Raw genomic sequence first — 20000 nt, 5'->3', positions numbered from 1 at the left:
AAGAAGAAATAAAATGACAAAATTCCCATAAAAAATGTAAATTCAAAGTTTATCTTTATGGGACCTCCTTTATATCAGCAGATGTTTGTAAGTCAGACGTACGTAACCCAGGAACCTCCTGTAATAATATTCTACACTGTTTATAATTACCCCACGTATTGTACTAAACAAATTGTACAGGTACCCAAATATTATATTACTTATCAAGAAATTGGGAAAAAATGAACCTAAAATATGCAAAGTGTTTCTGAAGATTGCTTATTTAAAAACTCTTAACTGTAATATAATGCATGGTCAGTTGTGAGGACAAGTGATTGTGGCTTCGTCTTGACCTAACACCAGGTATACAGCCATGGGTGTCCGCAGGGAAGTGCAGGGGGTCCACTTGCTCTCCCCTGGTAAATGACACGGTTCTTTTTCCCGCATTCCTTGTTCACAATATGTGTACGACATTACTGTACAAGTTTTTAAGTGAACTGTTTGTTCCTTAATGTTCCCACAACTGACACTTGTGGTAAGCCGGTACTTTTGACAGTTCCTCTGTGTGTGAGAAATACCATGTCATTGGCAAGATATAGTTATCATGTTGATGGTTACAGTATAGTACCCATCATGGTGTACACAGGTGCCAGTATCTGTAAGTATTTGTTTGGTAAAAATACAAATACAGTATTACCCCGCTTAACGCGCTTTCACTTAACGCGTTTTCGCATATACGCGGTGCCTTGCCAAAGCTGAACTTTCACTTAACGCGGCATTTTTCATCATATACGCGGTGAGTGTCCGGCTCGAGAGCTATTTTTAGATTCGCACCACCCGCCACCCTGCCTGACTGCCTGTTTTAGCTCATAAAATTCATACAAATTACCCAGCCAGAATATAATTTACATTGCTGGAATTCTTATAATTTGGTGATCATTTTGAATATAAACAACATATATTTTGCATTAAACATACAATTTTTAGATAAAAATTGTTCTCTAGGTAATTATGTTATCTTTTGTCCAAAATATATGACATTTATATTCAAAATATTCCTGGTCTTACAAGGAATCCAGCAATGTCAATTATATTATCCTAACTTTAGTTTGAGGTATTATTTATTAAAATTTAGTGGTTATCCCACACATCTCCTTGGGACGGTGGTGGGGGGTGGGGGGTGGGGGGGAGGGAGGGACCGACCGACCGACCATCTGTTACCCCGTGAAGAATTATTTTTTTTTTTATTAACTGAAGATATTTGTTTTAGCTCATAAAATTCATACAAATTACCCGGTCAGAATATAATTTACATTGCTGGAATTCTTATAATTTGGTGATCATTTTGAATATAAACAACATATATTTTGCATTAAACATACAATTTTTAGATAAAAATTGTTCTCTAGGTAATTATGTTATCTTTTGTCCAAAATATATGACATTTATATTCAAAATATTCCTGGTCTTACAAGGAATCCAGCAATGTCAATTATATTATCCTAACTTTAATCTGAGGTATTATTTAATACTAAATGTTAAAAACTCTTGAATGGAGGATTGGTGGGGGGTGGGGGGAGGGTTGGGACTGACCACGCGGTTGGAAGAGGGGGGGAAGGCAAGGTGGGGTACTTTGATTGACAGATAGTGTCGAAGAATATTTTTTTTTTTTTATTAACTGAAGATATTTGTTTTAGCTCATAAAATTCATACAAATTATCCGGCCAGAATATAATTTACATTGCTGGAATTCTTACAATTTGCTGATCATTTTGAATATAAACATCATAGATTTTGCATTAGACATACAAATTTTAGATGTAAAGTTTATTCTGAGTAAATATGTTATCTTTTGTGAAAAATATATGACATTTATATTCAAAATATTCCTGGTCTTACAAGGAATCCAGCAATGTCAATTATATTATCCTAACTTTAGTTTGAGGAATTATTTATTACTATACCTGGTTTTCCCCCAAAAATTTCTCAGAGGGAAGAGCCAGTGAGTGTAGTGTGAGAAGAGGGGGAGGGAGTTGAGTCCATTATTTGAATGGACATTAACTTGGCGACTGTATTTCTCTATTTCTCTTAAGTATTAATTGTGTGCATGTACCATCATAAAATTAAGATGTTATTTTTACTACAACATAGTTATTTGTCGTCAAAAAGTGGAGTTTGGGGGTCGGGCTGGGTTCTATTGGAATTAATCCCATATGTTCTGTTATTCACTTAACGCGGTTTTCACTTAACGCGGGACCCTCTGGGTTCAATTGACCGCGTTAAGTGGGGTACAACTGTACATTACAGTACAGTATATGGTCTGGGTAATTTTCTTGTGTAAAACTGATTGTGTTTGTACAGTTTCACTACTGCCTATGTTTCAAAACACAAACCTTGTACAAAGCAACAAGCCATGTGTATAATAATAATGGTTGCCCCTTGTGTTCGAGGATGGCCGGCCATAGACCCACCTGAGCGTGAATTTGTCTATGATGTAGAAGCCGTGGCCAACACAACAACCACACCCTAAGTTAACGAGTTGTATGACCCAGTGTCAAGGAATAGACCGGATAACTTGCCAACTGTACTGGCTAACCATTACCCCGGAACATGATTAACATCCTGTAATAAACACTAACGACGGTAATGTGTCCTCCAACATTACAGTGTAAGGTGAATCATCGTATCATTGATTACCATTAAAATAAATCAATAATAATGAGATGTGTTCCCCAGTGTGACCTTTTCATGTCTTTTGTGTGGCTTTTTACCCTCTTTTCCCCCAAAACAATACAATTAATGAAAATTGTAAACTATATTCTTTAAAAAATGTTTATGAATGCACCTTATACAGTTGAGTCTGGATTTACGCGGTTTTTGTTTACGCGTTTGGTCATTTACGCTGTCCCTTACCAGAATTGAAATGCTTTAATTACGCGGTAAATTTGCTCATTTACGCAGGAAGTGGCGCGGGCAGGGTGCGCACAAGGTCGCCCAGTCATTAAAACATTACCGAGTTCTTCACCCGCCACCCACCACAGCCGGCCCAAGTCAGTGATAGTGAGGTAATGGACTTTGAGGGGTTTGACAATGAGGCCCTGCAAGCCTCTGTGGTGGATAGTGATACAATTGATACAAGTGATACAGGTGAGGGCCAATAATCTGCCCTCTGCCTCGGAACCAACACCCCATCCCCGTGTGCCCAGCCATCTTTTCTACTAACGTAAGTGTTAAAAAACCTAATATTATTGATATTTCTCTTAATTATTAATTGTGTGTGCATAGCATCATAAAATTAAGATGTTATTTTGACCACAAGGTACGTATTGTGTCGAAAAAAGTGTAGTTTGGGGGTCGGCCCAGTCTCTGTTTCAATTAATCCCATATGTTCTGTTATTTCATTTACGCATTTCTCCACCGGTTCAATTGACCGTGTAAATGAAGACCCAACTGTACAATATAAATAAAAAATATGTTACACAAGAGGAGATGGGACGCCTTTGTTGTTGGTGTTTACACCCGTGACGATGGTTCTCCATCTGAAACTGAAGAAAATAAGACCCTGGTTGTAGCTGTAGTAAAATTAATGTAAAGATATTAATATACAGCTAGACCCCGACTTACGACAGGGTTAGGGACCCAAATCCAGGTCGTAAGTCCGAATGGTCGTAAGACCGACATAGATAAAAAAATAAAAATAAAAACATAATTTTTTTTTTTTTTTAATAAAAAATCTACAATGAAATACAGTACAGTAAAAGTAATAAATAATGAGGAATGGATACAGTGTGACTGAGCACTTACCTTTAATGTAGTCAGCTGAATGCACATGGGGCCCCCATAATTTTCTAATTATACATGGAGACTACATTAACTTGAAACGTTTCGGTATAGAAAATGCGTGTCATTTTGAAAAAAAATTTTTTTTTTTATCTATATCGTAAGTCCCGACGGTCGTAAGTCGAAGCAGTCGTAAGTCGGGGTCTAGCTGTATATGTTTTAAGTAATGTTATTCAATGTAAATAAATGGAACAATAGAAGTAGCTAACCACTAATGGTAAAAAAAAAAGCGAGATGGATTGGGAATGCCAACGTATGAACAGTAAATGCGTACATGTGAAAACATATCATCATTTCTCTACATAAGAATATGAAAGCAACACTCATTTACTGTTCATATATGTTTTAAATAATATTTATGAATGTAAAACTAAAATTCAACTCACCAATGGTGGTAAAGTCTAAAACATAAGGACAGCCAATGTTGTTGTGTGAGTTTTTTCTCAGATGACGAAGTCATCAGGCTCAACTCTGGCTGAAGCTGTAGCTTTCCATAAAGATGTCATAGCTGTTGCTGAAACTGTTAGTGAACCTGAAGTTGTTGTTGAAGCTGCTTATGATGTTGAATTTGATGGTGTAGCTGAAGTTGATGGTTTTGGCCTTTGAGTAATAAAGTTGTCTAAAGAACCTTTCACTTTCTTTTCTCATTATACATCTTTATGTAGAGGTCTTATGTGTTGTTCACGTCCCGGTTAATTTTAATGCTTCGTTTTGTTAATGGATCCACTTCAGAAAATATGTTCATTGCTTGCTCCGTATACAGGTTGTACCTCTCTAGTCCGGCAACCTCGGGACCTGACCGGTGCCAGACCATGGAAATTGTCGGACCATGGAAATTCACCCCTTTCCTGGATAGATAGTGACTTGTGCTTATGCTTGGAAGCACTAGCACCACTTTCTCTGCATCATGGTCTCTTTTAAGACATATTGAAGGGTTAAATGTCGTATAGTAGCTTCTCAAATTTCGCGATTTTTTAATTCAACGTATTTTATTGGAACACACAAAAAAAAAAAAAAAATTAATAAAAATTTTCATGGTGGAAACTTGAATTTCGACGGGTTTGAACGGCCCGCCAACGTGCAGACGACGTGCATAATCGTGTAAACAGCGTCATTTCTCTTATGTACAAAAGATTCATTATTGTTTATTACTGAATGTCTTTTTTATTGAATTAATGTTTATGTGTGCAAAATGAGCAATACAATTCATTAATAATACGTAGAATATTAAAACACACGAGGAAATGACACAGCATTGTTTTCGTTGATTACAAAACCAGTGACTGACTGGTTCTACATATAAAACTGAAGAAAATAAGACCTTGGTTGTAGCTGTAGTAAAATTAATATGGTTGTTTTAAGTAATGTTATTTAATGTTAATAAATGGAACAATAGAAGTAGCTAACGATAATGGTAAAGAAAAAAGAGAGATCGCGTATGTAAGTGCGCACACGTGAAAACATATCGTCATTACTTTACATAAGAATATGAAAGCAACACTTATTTACTGTTCATATATATTTTAATTAATGTTTCTGAATTTGTTTTTATTGAATTAATGTTTGTGTGTGCAAAATTAACAATACAATTTATTAATAATACGTGGAATATTAGAGGAGACGAGACGGCTGCCGGCATTGTTTATGTTAAAGCTTACAAAACCAGTGACTGATTGGTTCTACATATAAAACTGAAGAAAATAAGACCCTGATTTTAGCTGTAGTAAAATTAATGTAAAAAAATTAATATGGTTGTTTGAAGTACCTGTAATGTTATTTAATGTTAATAAATGGAACAATATAAGCAGCTAACCATTAATGGTAAAAAAAAAGTGAGACTGCGCGTATGTAAGTGCGCACATGTGAAAACATATCGTCATTACTCTACATAAGAATATGAAAGCAACACTTATTTACTGCTCATATATATTGAAGGGTTAAATGTTGTACTCTGTATAGACAAGCAGAGAGAGAGAGAGAGCAGCCGAACTGCCGGATGTAAACAAACCTTAATTTCCCGCGGCTTTGTTGTTGTTTTTTTTTACGGGGATTAGCCCACCCGGGCATAGGTCACTGACCCACATTGGGGCCTGAGGGGCAAAAATTTAATACTCCTGTAATAATAATAATAATTCAGATAATAAAAAAAAAAAAAGCTGCCTATCTACCTATTGGACAAACTAAAATCGTTCCGGACCACGGGAGTTTCCGGACCAGAGAATGCCGGACTAGAGAGGTACAACCTGTAATATCCACAGACCTCTCACCTTTTTCGTTTTAACACATCTAGTTTCTCGGTTAAACTTATACGCTTTCTTTTAACTATCGGACCAGCACTACCATCACTTGCTCTCTTGCTCATGTTGAATAAGGACTCAAAAATGCTGTAAAAAACCCGAGAAAGTTTTTCTCCTGTTCAGATGCATCAAAACAAAAGGCCCGCCAGCTGCAACTGTTTATACTAGTGATGCTGGCGTCACCACTCACAAGCCCGGCAGCCTCCGTGTGCAAGGAGTGTTTTGTGTGGTTTTATTGTAATACAGATTGGGATTTAGTTGTTATTTATATAAAAATTTTATTTTATTTTGTTTTCTATTCTATTTTCGTCTTAAGTATGAATAAAGTAATGGTGTTAATTGAATTGGGTCCTAAATTAACCAGGGTATTAAATATGAATCGTTGTTATTAGAACCATCGTTATCGGAGGATTTACTGTACTGTACTGCACTGTACTGTACTGTACTGCACTGTAGTGTACTGTACTGTACTGTACTGTACTGTACTGTACCGTACTGCACTGTAGTGTACTGTACTGTACTGTACTGTACTGTACTGTACTGTACTGTACTGTACTGTACTGTAGTGTACTGTACTGTACTGTACTGTACTGTACTGTACTGTACTGTACTGTACCGTACTGTAGTGTACTGTAGTGTACTGTAGTGTACTGTAGTACTGTACTGTACTGTACTGTACTGTAGTGTACTGTACTGTAGTGTATCTGTACTGTACTGTACTGTACTGAACTGTACCTGTAATGTACTGTAGTGTACTGTACTGTACTGTACTGTATTGTAGTGTACTGTAGTGTACTGTACTGTACTGTACTGCACTGTACTGTACTGTAGTGTACTGTACTGTAGTGTACTGTACTGTACTGTACTGTACTGTAGTGTACTGTACTGTACTGTACTGTACTGTATTGTACTGTAGTGTAGTACTGTAGTGTACTGTAGTGTACTGTAGTGTACTGTAATTGTAGTGTACTGTACTGTACTGTACTGTAGTGTAGTGTACTGTAGTGTACTGTACTGTACTGTACTGTACTGTACTGTACTGTACTGTAGTGTAGTGTACTGTAGTGTAGTGTACTGTACTGTACTGCACCAGTGTAGTGTACTGTACTGTACTGTACTGTACTGTAGTGTACTGTAGTGTACTGCAATTGTACTGTACTGTACTGTACTGTACTGTAGTGTACTGTACTGTAGTGTACTGTAGTAGTGTACTGTACTGTAGTGTACTGTAGTGTAGTGTACTGTAGTGTACTGTAGTGTACTGTACTGTACTGTACTGTAGTTAGTGTACTGTACTGTAGTGTACTGTACTGTACTGTACGTGTACTGTACTGTACTGTAGTGTACTGTAGTGTAGTGTACTGTACTGTACTGTAGTGTACTGTAGTGTACTGTACTGTAGTGTAGTGTACTGTAGTGTAGTGTAGTGTACTGTAAAGTGTACTGTACTGTACTGTACTGTACTGTAGTGTACTGTACTGTAGTGATTGTAATTGTACTGTACTGTACTGTACTGTACTGTAGTGTACTGTACTCTGTACTGTAGTAAAACTGTACTGTACTGTAGTGTACTGTACTGTACTAATTGTAGTGTACTGTACTGTAGTGTACTGTAGTATTGTACTGTATGTACTGTACTGCATGTAGTGTACTGTACTGTACTGTAGTGTACTGTACTCTGTAGTGTACTGTACTGTACTGTAGTGTACTGTACTGTAGTGTACTGTACTATACTGTAGTGTACTATACTATAGTGTACTGTAGTGTACTGATAGCTGTAGTACTGTACTGTACTGTACTGTAGTGTACTGTAGTGTAGTGTAGTGTAGTGTACTGTAGTGTAGTGTAATTGTACTGTACTGTACTGTACTGTAGTGTACTGTACTGTAGTGTACTGTACTCTTGTACTGTACTGTAGTTGTAATTTTACTACTATACTGTACTGTAGTGTAGTGTACTGTACTGTAGTGTACTGTACTGTACTGTACTGTAGTGTACTGTAGTGTACATGTATTGTACTGAACTGTACAACTGTACTGTAGTGTACTGTACTGTAGTGTACTGTACCGTACTGTAGTGTAGTGTACTGTAGTGTAACTGTACTGTACTGTACTGTAGTGTACTGTACTTACTGCACTATACTGTGTAGTGTACTGTACTGTAGTGTACTGTACTTACTATACTGTCAGTGTACTCTAGTAGAGTATTGTACTGAACTGTACTGTACTGTAGTACACTGTAGTGTACAGTACTGTACTATACTGTACTGTGCTGTGCTGTACTGTATGTACTGTACTGTAGTGTACCTAGTACTCTGTACTGTACTGTAGTGTACTCTGTACTGTAGTGTACTGTAGTGTAGTGTACTGTAGTGTACTGTAGTGTACTGTACTGTATTGTAATTGTACTGTACCACTGTACTGTACTTTACTGTAGTGTAGTGTAGTGTACTTTACTGTAGTGTACTGTACTGTACTGTACTATAGTGTACTGTAGTGTACTGTACTATACTGTACTGTAGTAGTACTGTAGTGTACTGTACTGTACTGTAGTACTGACGTACTATACTGAAATAGTGTAGTGTACTGTACTGTACTGTACTGTACTGTAGTGTAGTGTAGTGTACTTGTAGTGTAGTAATGTACTGTAATTGTACTGTACTAGAGGCACTGGTACTGAAATTTCAGTGTACTGTACTGTAGTGTACTGTACGTACTGTACTGTACAGTACTGTACTTGCAGTGTACTGTACTGTAGTGTACTGTACTGTACTGTATGTACCTACTGTACTTGTACTTAATTTGTAGTGTACTGTACTGTAGTGTAATGTCTGTACTGTAGTGTAATGTACTGTAGTACTGTAAACTGTACTATAGTGTACTGTAGTATACTGTAGTGTACTGTACTGTAATTGTAGTGTACTGTACTGTACTATACTGTACTGTACTGTAGTGTACTGTAGTGTACTGTAGTGTAGTGTACTTACTGTAACTGTACTGTACTGAATTGTAGTGTACTGTAGTGTAGTGCATTGTATCGTAGTGTACCTGTACTGTACTGGTACTGTAGTGTACTGTATTTACTGCACTGTACTGTAGTGTAGTGTACCACAATTGTAGTGTACTGTACTATACTGTAGTGTACTGTAGTGGTAGTGTACTGTACTGTACTGTAGTGTACTGTACTATAGTACGTACTAGTGTATCAAATTTCACGCACTCTGTACTGTAGTGTAGTGTACTGTACTGTAGTGTACTGTACTGTACTGTACTATACTGTAGTGTACCTAGTATGGTAATGTACTGAACTGTACTGCACTTCAGTAGTGTACTGTAGTGTACTGTAACTGTACTATACTGTACTGTACTGTGTTGTGCTGTACTGTACTGTACTGTAGTGTACTGTACTGTACCACAGTGTGTACTGTACTGTACTGTACTGTAGTGTAGTGTACTGTACTGTAGTGTATCAGGAAGTGTAGTGTACTGTACTTGTACACGCAATTGTACTGTAGTGTACTGTAGTGCAATTGCAGTGTAGTGTACTGCATAGTGTACTGTACTGCACTGTACTGTGTAATGTAGTGTACTGTAGTGTACTGTAGTAATGTACTGTACTGTACTGTACTGTAGTGTAGTGTAATTGTAGTGTACTGTACTGTAGTATACTGTACTGTACTGTACTGTACTGTAAAGTGTACTGTACTTACTACACTGTACTGTAGTGTAGTACTGTACTGTAGTGTACTGTACTATACTGTAGTGTACTGTAGTGTATGTAGTGTACTGAACTGTACTGTACTGTACTGTAGTGTACTGTACTGTAGTGTACTGTAGTGTAGTGTAGTGTACTGTAGTGTACTGTACTGTACTGTAGTATTGTACTGTAATACTGTACTGTAGTGTACTGTACTTTACTGCACTGTACTGTAGTAGTGTACTGTACTGTACTGTAGTGTACTGTACTGTACTGTACTATACTGTAGTGTACTCTTAGTATGGTATTGTACTGAACTGTAATTGTAACTGTACTGTAGTGTACTGTACTGCACTATACTGTACTGTAATTGTACTGTACTGTAATTGTACTGTACTGTAGTGTACTGGTAATTGTAGTAAATTGTACTGTACTGTACTGTACTGTAGTGTACTGTAGTGTAGTGTACTGTATAGATGTACTGTACTACTGTACCAGTAGTGTACTGTACTGTACTGTACTATAGTGTACTGTAATTGTACTGTACTGTACTGTGCATTTAGTGTACTGTACGGTACTGTAGTGTACAATTGTAGTGTACTGTACCAATTGTAGTGTACTGTACTGTACTGTACTGTAGTGTACTGTAGTGTACCAGTGTATTGTACTGTACTGTAGTGTAAAAAAATTGTACTGTACTGTACTGTACTGTACTGTACTTTTAGTGTACTGTAGTGTACTGTACTGTACTGTAACTGTACTGTAGTGTACTGTAGTGTAGTGTACAGTGGTTGTACTGTACTGTACACTGGGTACTGTACTTTCACTGTACTGTAGTGTACTGTGTAGTGTACTGTACTGTACTGTAGTGTACTGTACTGTATTGTACTGTACTGTACTGTACTGTACTGTAGTGTAGTACTTACTGCACTAAAATTGTATTGGCAGTGTATGGTATTGTACTGAACTGTACTGTACTGTACTGTAGTACTGTGTGTGTACTGTACTGTGTGAGTACTGTAGTGTAGTGTAGTACTGTAGTGTAGGTGGTAGTGTACTGTACTGTATCGTACCAGAAAGTGTACTGTACCAGAAAGGTACCATACTTTACTGTGCAATTGTCATCAGAAAGTAAACTGTACAGAAATTGTGTACAAAAATTGCACTGTACTGTACTGTAACAAATACTACCGTATGGTATTGTACTAACTGTACTGTACTGTATCATGTACTGCACTGTACTATACTGTACTGCATTGCACTATGCTGTACTGTACTGTAGTGCACTGTACTTTAGTGCACTGTACTGTACTGTACTGTAGTGTACTGTAATGTACTGTACTGCACTTCTGTAGTAAATGTACTGTAGTGTACTGTAAGTGTAGTGTACTGCAACTGTACTTCATTGTGTCTACTGTACTTACTGTCACTGTACTGTAGTGTACTGTAATTGTACTGTAGTGCACCGTACCGTAGTGTACTGTAGTGTAGGTACCGGTACTGTAGTGTACTGTACTGTACTGTACTGTAGTGTACTGTACTGTACTGTACTGTATTGTACTGTACTGTAGTATCATGTAGTGACTGCATTGTAGTGTACCGTACTGTACTGAATTGTACTGTAGTTTACTGTACTTGTATTGTACTGTAGTGTACTGTACTGTAAAAAATGACTGTAGTGCACTGGTACTGTACCGTACTTTACTGCACTGTACTGTAGTGTATCAACTGCAGTGTACAAAACACAAACATCAACTGCATTATACTGCAGTGTATTGTATTGTATTGTACTGTACTTGTACTGTACACTGTAGTGTACTGTACTGTAGTGTACTGTACTGGTAATGTACAGTACTCGTACTGTACTGTACTGTACTGTACCGTACTTTATTTGCACTTTACTATTGTAGTGTACCGTACTACACTGTACTGTACCATATCAGTGCATCAGTGTATGGTATTGTACTGAACTGTACTGTACTGTACTGTAGGTACTGTAGTAAAACAAAATTGCAGTGTACCTGTATTGCACTGTATTGTACTGTATTGTAATGCACATACCTCAGTGCACCGTACTGTACTGTACTGTAAACTGTAAAGGTAAACTGCACTGTGACTGTACTGCACTTTACTCCACTGTACTGTAGTGTACTGTAATGCACCGTACTGTAATCAACATTGTAGTGTAAATGTATTGTACCTAGAACTGTACTGTAACGTACTGGTAGTACACTGTAGTATACTCTACTGTACTATACCGTACTGTACTGTACTGTACCGTAATTGCACTGTAGTGTACTGCACTGTACTGTATTGTACCGTACTGTATGCGCACAGTAGCGTACTGTAGCGTACTGCACTGCACTGTACTGCAAAGTGCACTGTACTGCATTGCACTGTACTGTACTGTACTTCACTGAAATTGTACCATTGTAGTGTACTGTATTGGTAATTTACTCACTGTACTGTACTTCACTCTAGTACTGTACATTTTCAATTGTACTGTATGTACTGTACTGTATTGTAAATGTAGTGTACTGAATTGCATCTCTACTGTAGTGTACTTACTGTACTGTACTGTAGTGCACATCACTGTACTGTACTGTAGTACTGTACTGTACTGCACTGCATTACTGTACTGTACCACATAAGAAAAACATAAGTAAATCAAGAAGTTCAATAAGAACTGAAGCACTGTGCATGCAGCTCCTGCTCAGAGTTCAATACCACTCTATATCATCCATGAATCATATCCAGCCTTTTGAAACCTTCCATCACTCCAGCACTTACTAAAAGTTGCTAAGCTTGTCTCAACTCGTCCACCAACCCTATTTGTAAACCAGTTCTTCCTATCTCCCTCCTAAAACCTAAACTCATCCAACTTAAACTGCTGTTCAGTCCCATCCTGCCTCGATATTATAAGAACTTTATCTATATCCCAACCCACCCACCAAAACATCAAGCCCCACACCATTCGTCTTCTAGGAATGCAGTTTAGTCTCTTTAACCCATCCTGATATGAAGGTTTCAAGTCCCGAATCACCTTTCGCCATTCTTCGCACCAAACTCAGTGAATTGATATCCATTCTATAACAAGGCACCAGAACCGAAACAGATAATCGAGGTGCGTCTGACTACGCAAGATATAGTTCGCAACATGACCTCTGCACTCTCTTACTTAAACACTCTAGACATAAACACCAATAATCTGTTTGCCTTATTTTGACACATTAACTCACTGTATTCTACGTCAGGTCCTGGCCATAAGCATCCCAAGTCTCTTTCACAAGTCACACCTTCTCAAGGTTGATATTGTTAAGGCTGCATACACTGCCAGCATTTGTTCTTCCAACATAAGTACGCCAGCACTTGCTGGAAGTTGAATTTCATTTGCCACTAGACCACCCCTGCAGTTTATTTAGATCCTTCTGTAGTGCATTTGCATCCTGCCCCGAAATTAATCTGCCACCCTATTTTGGTGTCATCTGCAAACATGCTTATGTCACAACTGATCCCAGCATCTAGATCGTTTATGTACCATGAACAAGAGGCCTAGTACTCGACCCCCTGGGAACCCCACTCTAACACAGCCCCACCACTGTTACACAGCCCCACCACTGGTTACACGGCCACCACTGGTTACACAGCCCCACCACTGCTTCACACAGCCCCACCACTGGTTACACAGCCCCACCACTGGCTACACAGCCACCACTGCTCACACAGCCCCACCACTGTTTACACAGCCCCACCACTGGTTACACAGTCACACAAAATTAAAGATAAATTTTGACATAGTTTATTCTTTTCAGAAATGTTGACCCCACCAATCTGGTGCACAACTGATGTAAAAGTTCTTTGAGATACAGCAGAAACTGGCACTGCACTGAACTGTACTGAACACTGTACCAACGTACCATCACTGTAGTGCTGTGCTGTACTGTACTGAACTGTACATGTGCTGTACTGTACTGTACTGTACTGTACTGTACTTTGCATTGTACATGTACTGAACTGCACTGAACTGTACCAATCATACTGTACTGTACATCACTGTACTGCACAGCCTACCAAACTGCACTGCACTGTAGTGTGCTGTGTTACCGTACTCGAACAGACTGTGCTGCGCTGCACCATACTGTACTGTACAGCTGCAAATTTTCGCTATCTAATAAGCTGGCATTCCACCAAGAATCTAAATCCCTAGAACAATACATTATGGAATTTAATCAGTTTGTAACATATATATTTATTATACAAACGTGTGTTTAGACACTATTTATGAGAAATTTATCAAGTTACAATACAGTGCATCCGTTTATTTATGCAATTTGTTTTATTAATATTACAGGAAACTATGACTTACTATATGACATGTGGTGGTATAGTTGTGGCCAGAAACAGCTTATATTTACCACCACAGAAAAGTACTCTACATAGTTCTTCAGGTTAGTGAATCAATACATTATATATGTATGACAAGGTTTAGCTTACTGTTCTCCTATTTGTTGCTTTGACAATCTTAAACACAAGATCCATTACTATGGGAACACTATTATAGATAAGTCTAAAACATCTTTGAGAGAAATGCACATGTTCAAAATAGAACCACAAACCAGGCCCACAACCACCATGAACCACTAACGAGGCTCCACAACCACCATGAACCATTAACCCAGGCTCCACAACCACCCATGAACCATTAACCCAGGCTCCACAACCACCATGAACCATTAACATCCACAACCACCCAAAACAAACAGGCTCCACAACCACCACATGAACACCAACGAGGCTCCTCCAACCACCATGAACAATACCTAACGAGGCTCCACAACCACCATGAACCACAACCCAGGCTCCAAAACCACCATGAACCAATAACGAGCCCATAAACCACCATGAACCATTAACGAGGCTCCACCAACCACATCATGAACCAAACGAGGCCTCACAAACCACCATGAACCATTAACGAGGCTCCACAACCACCAAGAACCATTAACGAGGTCAACAACTACCCATGAACCATTAACGAGGCTCCAAAACCACCATGAACCATTAAACGAAAGCTCCACAACCACCATGAACCAATAATGAGGCTCCAACAACCACCATGAACCATTAATGAGGCTCCAAAACCACCAAACCATTAATGAGGTCCACAAACCACCATGAACCATTAATGAGGCTCCCAAAACCACCCCAACAAAACACCAACAACTACCATGAACCACTAACGAGGCTCCACAACCACCAAGAACCATTAACGAGGCTCCACAAACTACCATGAACCACTAATGAGGCTCCACAACCACCAGAACCATTAACTAGGCTCCATAAAACTACCCATGAACCATTAATGAGTCTCAACAACCACCATGAACCATTAACGAGGCTCCACAAACCACCATGAACCATTAACGAGGCTCCACAACCACCATGAACTAATACACAGGCTCCAACAACCACCATGAACATCAACGAGGCCCACAACCACCATGAACCATTAACGAGGCTCCACAACCACCATGAACCATTAACGAGGCCACAAACCACCATGAACCATTAATGAGGCTCCACAACCACCTCATGAACCATTAATGAGGCTCCACAAACCACCATGAACCATTAATGAGGCTCCACAACCACCATGAACCATTAATAAGAGGCTCCACAAACTACCATGAACCATTAATGAGGCCCACAACCACCATAACAAACACCAACCACCATGAACCATTAACGAGCTCCAACAAACTACCATGAACTATTAATGAGGCTCCACAACCACCATGAACCATTAACGAGTCCCAACCAAACCAAAAACACAACCACCAAACCAAAAACCACAACCCAAACAAAAGGCTCCACAACTACCATGAACCATTAAACTAGGCTCCACAACTACCATGAATCCATTAATGAGGCTCACAAACCACCAAGAACCATTAACCAGGCCCACAACCACCGGTGAACCATTAATGATACCTCCACAACCACCATGAACCATTAATGAGCTCCACAAACCACCACGAACCATTAACCAGGCTCCACAAACCACCATGAACCATTAACGAGGCCCACAACCACCATGAACCATTAACGAGGCCCACAACCACCATGAACCATTAACCAGGCTCCACAACACCAAACAACAAACCACCCACAACACCAAACAAAACCCAAACCACCAAACAAAACCCAAACCACCATGAACCATTAATACCCATAACGACCATGAGCCAGACCAGCCAAAGTTATACAGTATAAGAACATGAGCCAGCAAATCACCAAAGAGTTATGCATGTAGTGTTATATAGACTGTATTTATCAACATTGATGATAAGTTAGTATAGAATTATCAACAGCCAAGTACAGCATATCTTAGGTAGTAATTTATGTTTTAAAATTGAACAAAAAAAAAATTTATCCACCTTTAGTGAAACATTTTAATCTTGTGTGAATTTTGTCATGACTGATAAGTATAGCAGTACTGTACACAACTCACCAGTGGCCAAGTTTCTACCAAAATATTTTACTTAGCTTAGAAAGAAGAACAAATACCCATTAATTGGACAAACAGTTTATATATTCCTGTGTTTATGTATTACTTTTAATCTTTTTTTCTTGTTGCCTGTAGAAGGTGTAGTTATATGTTAAACGTTGTCTTGTGTAAGGAGTTATTGCTAGTCACAGACCCATCTGTTGTGGACTCACTCTCTGTATACAACATATTACACCTTGCTTACAACTCTCCTTTGTCCTCTGTCTATATTAACACTGCTAATGTTTCTGGTTTGGTTTTAATGTTGTACCAAGAAAACACTCGTACCCAGAAGGCAGGGTTACAGCATATTTACAGGAGCTGAAACACTGCACCCAGAAGGTAGTGGGTTACAGTACATACAGGAGCTGATACAACTGCACCCAGCAGGTAGTGGGCCAGCAGCATACTTATTATGAGATTGTTCCATCCTGGTTTGTGTTCTCATTGTATGATAAATGTTTTCCTGTGCTTCTGTAAAGTCTCCACTCACTATATTGAACAGTTAATGTTTCCAATTATGTTGTTGGTAGGTCTTGACTCTTGAGCTGCAGAGATGGATCTATAGGAGAGAGGGTGGCTTGAGTGAGGGGATAAGGAGGCTGGTGGTGGTGAAAATGTGTGCAGTGGTACGCTGTTGTTCGCCATGAAGTGCGTATATTGCAGGCTATCCGAGGAACAGGAGGTTCGAAGCGACGGGTCTAGACATCCGGTCACGCTTATCCGTCAGAAATGTGCCCAACTGGCCGCTGAACTCTCGCCGCCGACCGGCCGCCATATGAACTTTGTTGACAATCTAACCCTAAATCAACCAAACCCAACCTAACCAAACCGCTTTTCAAACCTAACCCAACCTTAACTCAACTCAACTTCAACCCCAACCCAACCCAACTCAACTCCAACCTAACCTAACTCCAACAGGCGTTTGCAGTTTACCCCCAGTCCGCGGCGGCCAGCCGTCCCATTCTCAGTTTACCGGAGTTTTAATTAATCAAGCAACTTATAGGCGATCCCTTTGCGACCAACAAGAGATGAACTAGCCTTTGTAAAAACATCTTCCCTCAACAAGGGAATCTTTTACTCACTGTTGAGGTCTAGGGCCTCCAGATGTGACAATCTACTTATGTATCTCTCATCACTAGAAGACATAAGGTGTGTTACCCAGTGCCTGTCAAAACACATGCAAGGAAGTTTATACTGTATGTGCACCACACTTACATTTCTGACCACAAAAAAGATCTCTTCTTGTATGGTTTTGTCCACATTTTCGAAGATCTTACATTGTTGTATTAAGTCATTAACATCTATTACATTTACTTTATTACAGTACAGTACTTATTTTTACATCATAAACAACAAAACACTCAAAAAAATAAGAACTTAGGTTGATGTCTGAGAACATACCCTTTTTATTAGTAGACACCTGTGTTTAAGGTAAGCCCCAGGTGAGAGCAAGAAGGGACCTTGTGGTTCTTACAAGATGTATGAAGACTGAGAGTCACTTAATGGGAATCCTGGTCAGGATCAAGTCTGTTTTAGGCTGATCATATATTTCAGTGCATCTCTTATTTGGTGAACTGACATTACTCAGCTGTTGGTCACCTTAATAGCGAATCCTTTGTCTAGTCTCAGCGTTTACAGTGTTAAGAGGGTGTATTTAGCTGAAGCAAATATATTAAGTCATCATGAACAAAACTTCTAGTCTAAGTAAATGAACAAGATAATATTTGTGTAAAGACAAAAGTTGGGGCTGAAATGTATAACTGAGACCTGGATAATTCAGGACAAAATTGGCCCGACACTAAGTAGTATTCGCATGTGAGTCCATCGGGATTGTCTGGAACTGACGGAGACGGGAATTTTATTGTATTTAAGATATTTTATTATGTGTTAGAGAGAGTTTTAGGACAAATATGTGACAAATAGCAAAGGTTATTAGACACAAACCAATCATATATATGACCCATATAGATGCCAGAGGATACCAAGTGTTCAGGGAATTTTATTCCATCTGTACCTTAACAGTGACCAAAGCTCCAGAGCTATCAGTAGTATAGAAATAGTAAGATTCACAATATAATTAATTTTAAAAAAAATATAAAGCATTTTGTCTTGGTATTGTAAAGGAGAACAGTACAGTAATGTACAGTATATCAGAGGACTCCAGTAGCAAGCTTTTTACAACTATCAGTGATGTGATTGAGTCCACACTGAGAAATAATTAACGTAAATATTGCTAATTTTAGCCTTTAATGACCACCCAAGACGTTAGCAATCGCCACCCCCAAGCAGCCTCCTGAAGAGTTCCCACCAGCTTAACTGTGCCCAGCTTGAATTGAGAATGGAGTGCCATTTGTGTTCTTTTGTCTGGCTCACATCACTGCAAAGTTCTGTATATGATTTATTATTACCTTGGTAGAACATCACCTGAAAGTGTTGAGACTTGAGCTCCTTCCTGTTGTACAGAAAGGGTATTGTTGATCATAGTCTGTCTGGCCATGGAATATCACACCTCGGTTCTGCACTATGATGTATGTTCTGTGATTACAATGGGCAGTAACCTCTTGGTGGTATCACCTGAGTCAATTTACAGTGAGCAGTTCATTAATTATTGGTTTACTAGCTGTCAATCATGAGCCAGGAAGAGTATATAATGAACAGACTAGTATCTGAGGATTCATTTGACAGATGGGTTGAAAGCAGCAAAGAAAACACAAATGGGTATTGGGAATTTTACATCTGAGACATCGCCTCAACCTGACATTAATCCCCAGCAGAGTGAGAAGACTGAGGCCACAACACCCGTCAAACAGTCAGGTTTCCAACACCCGGCTTGTGCCCTCTTGTGATTGCTATCACTTTTTGTTAACATATCATAAATATGATTGGCTTAAATTTTTTGGCAAATGGATAAATGGTCTAGTACTGCATTATTATATATATGTTTATCCATACAGTAATAGACACTGCAGTACAGGGTAATAGTATTACAGGTATATGTCAAATACTAGAAAGTTTTAGGTGAAGACATGTTATAATCGCAGACAATCCACCTGTATCAGGGAATTGCAGCTATTAAATCTTTGCTGCCGCAGTCTTGTCACCACTGTTATACTTATTGAGTTTTCTGGCACGAACAGTAGTTGTACAGTATAATATAATACTTTCAATATTAATGTGATTTATATATATATTACTTTATGCAGCACAGTATTGTAATTACTGTGTATATATATTTAGTATTTTAAATATCATTTAAATCCTCGGATATCCCATTAACATTCCATCACCATTGTGCACTTCAGACTGACTGTCCACCATTGTAGATTTATGGTTTTTCGTGAAAAAATAAATAAATAAATTTGTGATATTTTATAACATGTTCAGTGACACAGATCTTGTTCTTGGTACTAGTGATCATTACAAAGAGTAAAACAAACTGGTCCTTCAGATAAAGTTAGTCAGCCTTCTCTGTGTGTTGTAGGAGCAGTTCTCACCACACACCAGATATCAGTCACCCATTTAATAAGTGTTAGTTAATACTTGTCTGTATCCAGAACTGATACTTAAAGTTTGTCTTGGAAGAGCTCCAGATGGTTTTGCTTCTGTCAGCAACATGTAACTGAACGGGGCACACTGAT

The 20000-nt window shown here is 38.7% G+C and overlaps 1 protein-coding gene across 1 annotated transcript in view; it reads left to right on the top strand.

The window, feature by feature from the left end:
- The window catches only part of LOC121862203 (protein HID1-like), a 17834-nt gene extending 4163 nt beyond the window's left edge, over nt 1-13671 (top strand). Inside the window, exon 3 of the mRNA XM_042360300.1 lies at nt 13625-13671. Coding sequence (XP_042216234.1) covers nt 13625-13658 — 34 coding nt within the window. The 3' untranslated portion in view covers nt 13659-13671. The remainder of the gene's footprint in view (nt 1-13624) is intronic.
- Nucleotides 13672-20000: the final 6329 nt, after the last annotated feature.

Source organism: Homarus americanus, unplaced genomic scaffold (assembly GCF_018991925.1).
Source record: "Homarus americanus isolate GMGI-L3 unplaced genomic scaffold, GMGI_Hamer_2.0 scaffold25013, whole genome shotgun sequence".
NCBI lineage: Eukaryota > Metazoa > Arthropoda > Malacostraca > Decapoda > Nephropidae > Homarus > Homarus americanus.
This window is presented reverse-complemented; position numbering and strand designations above follow the sequence as displayed.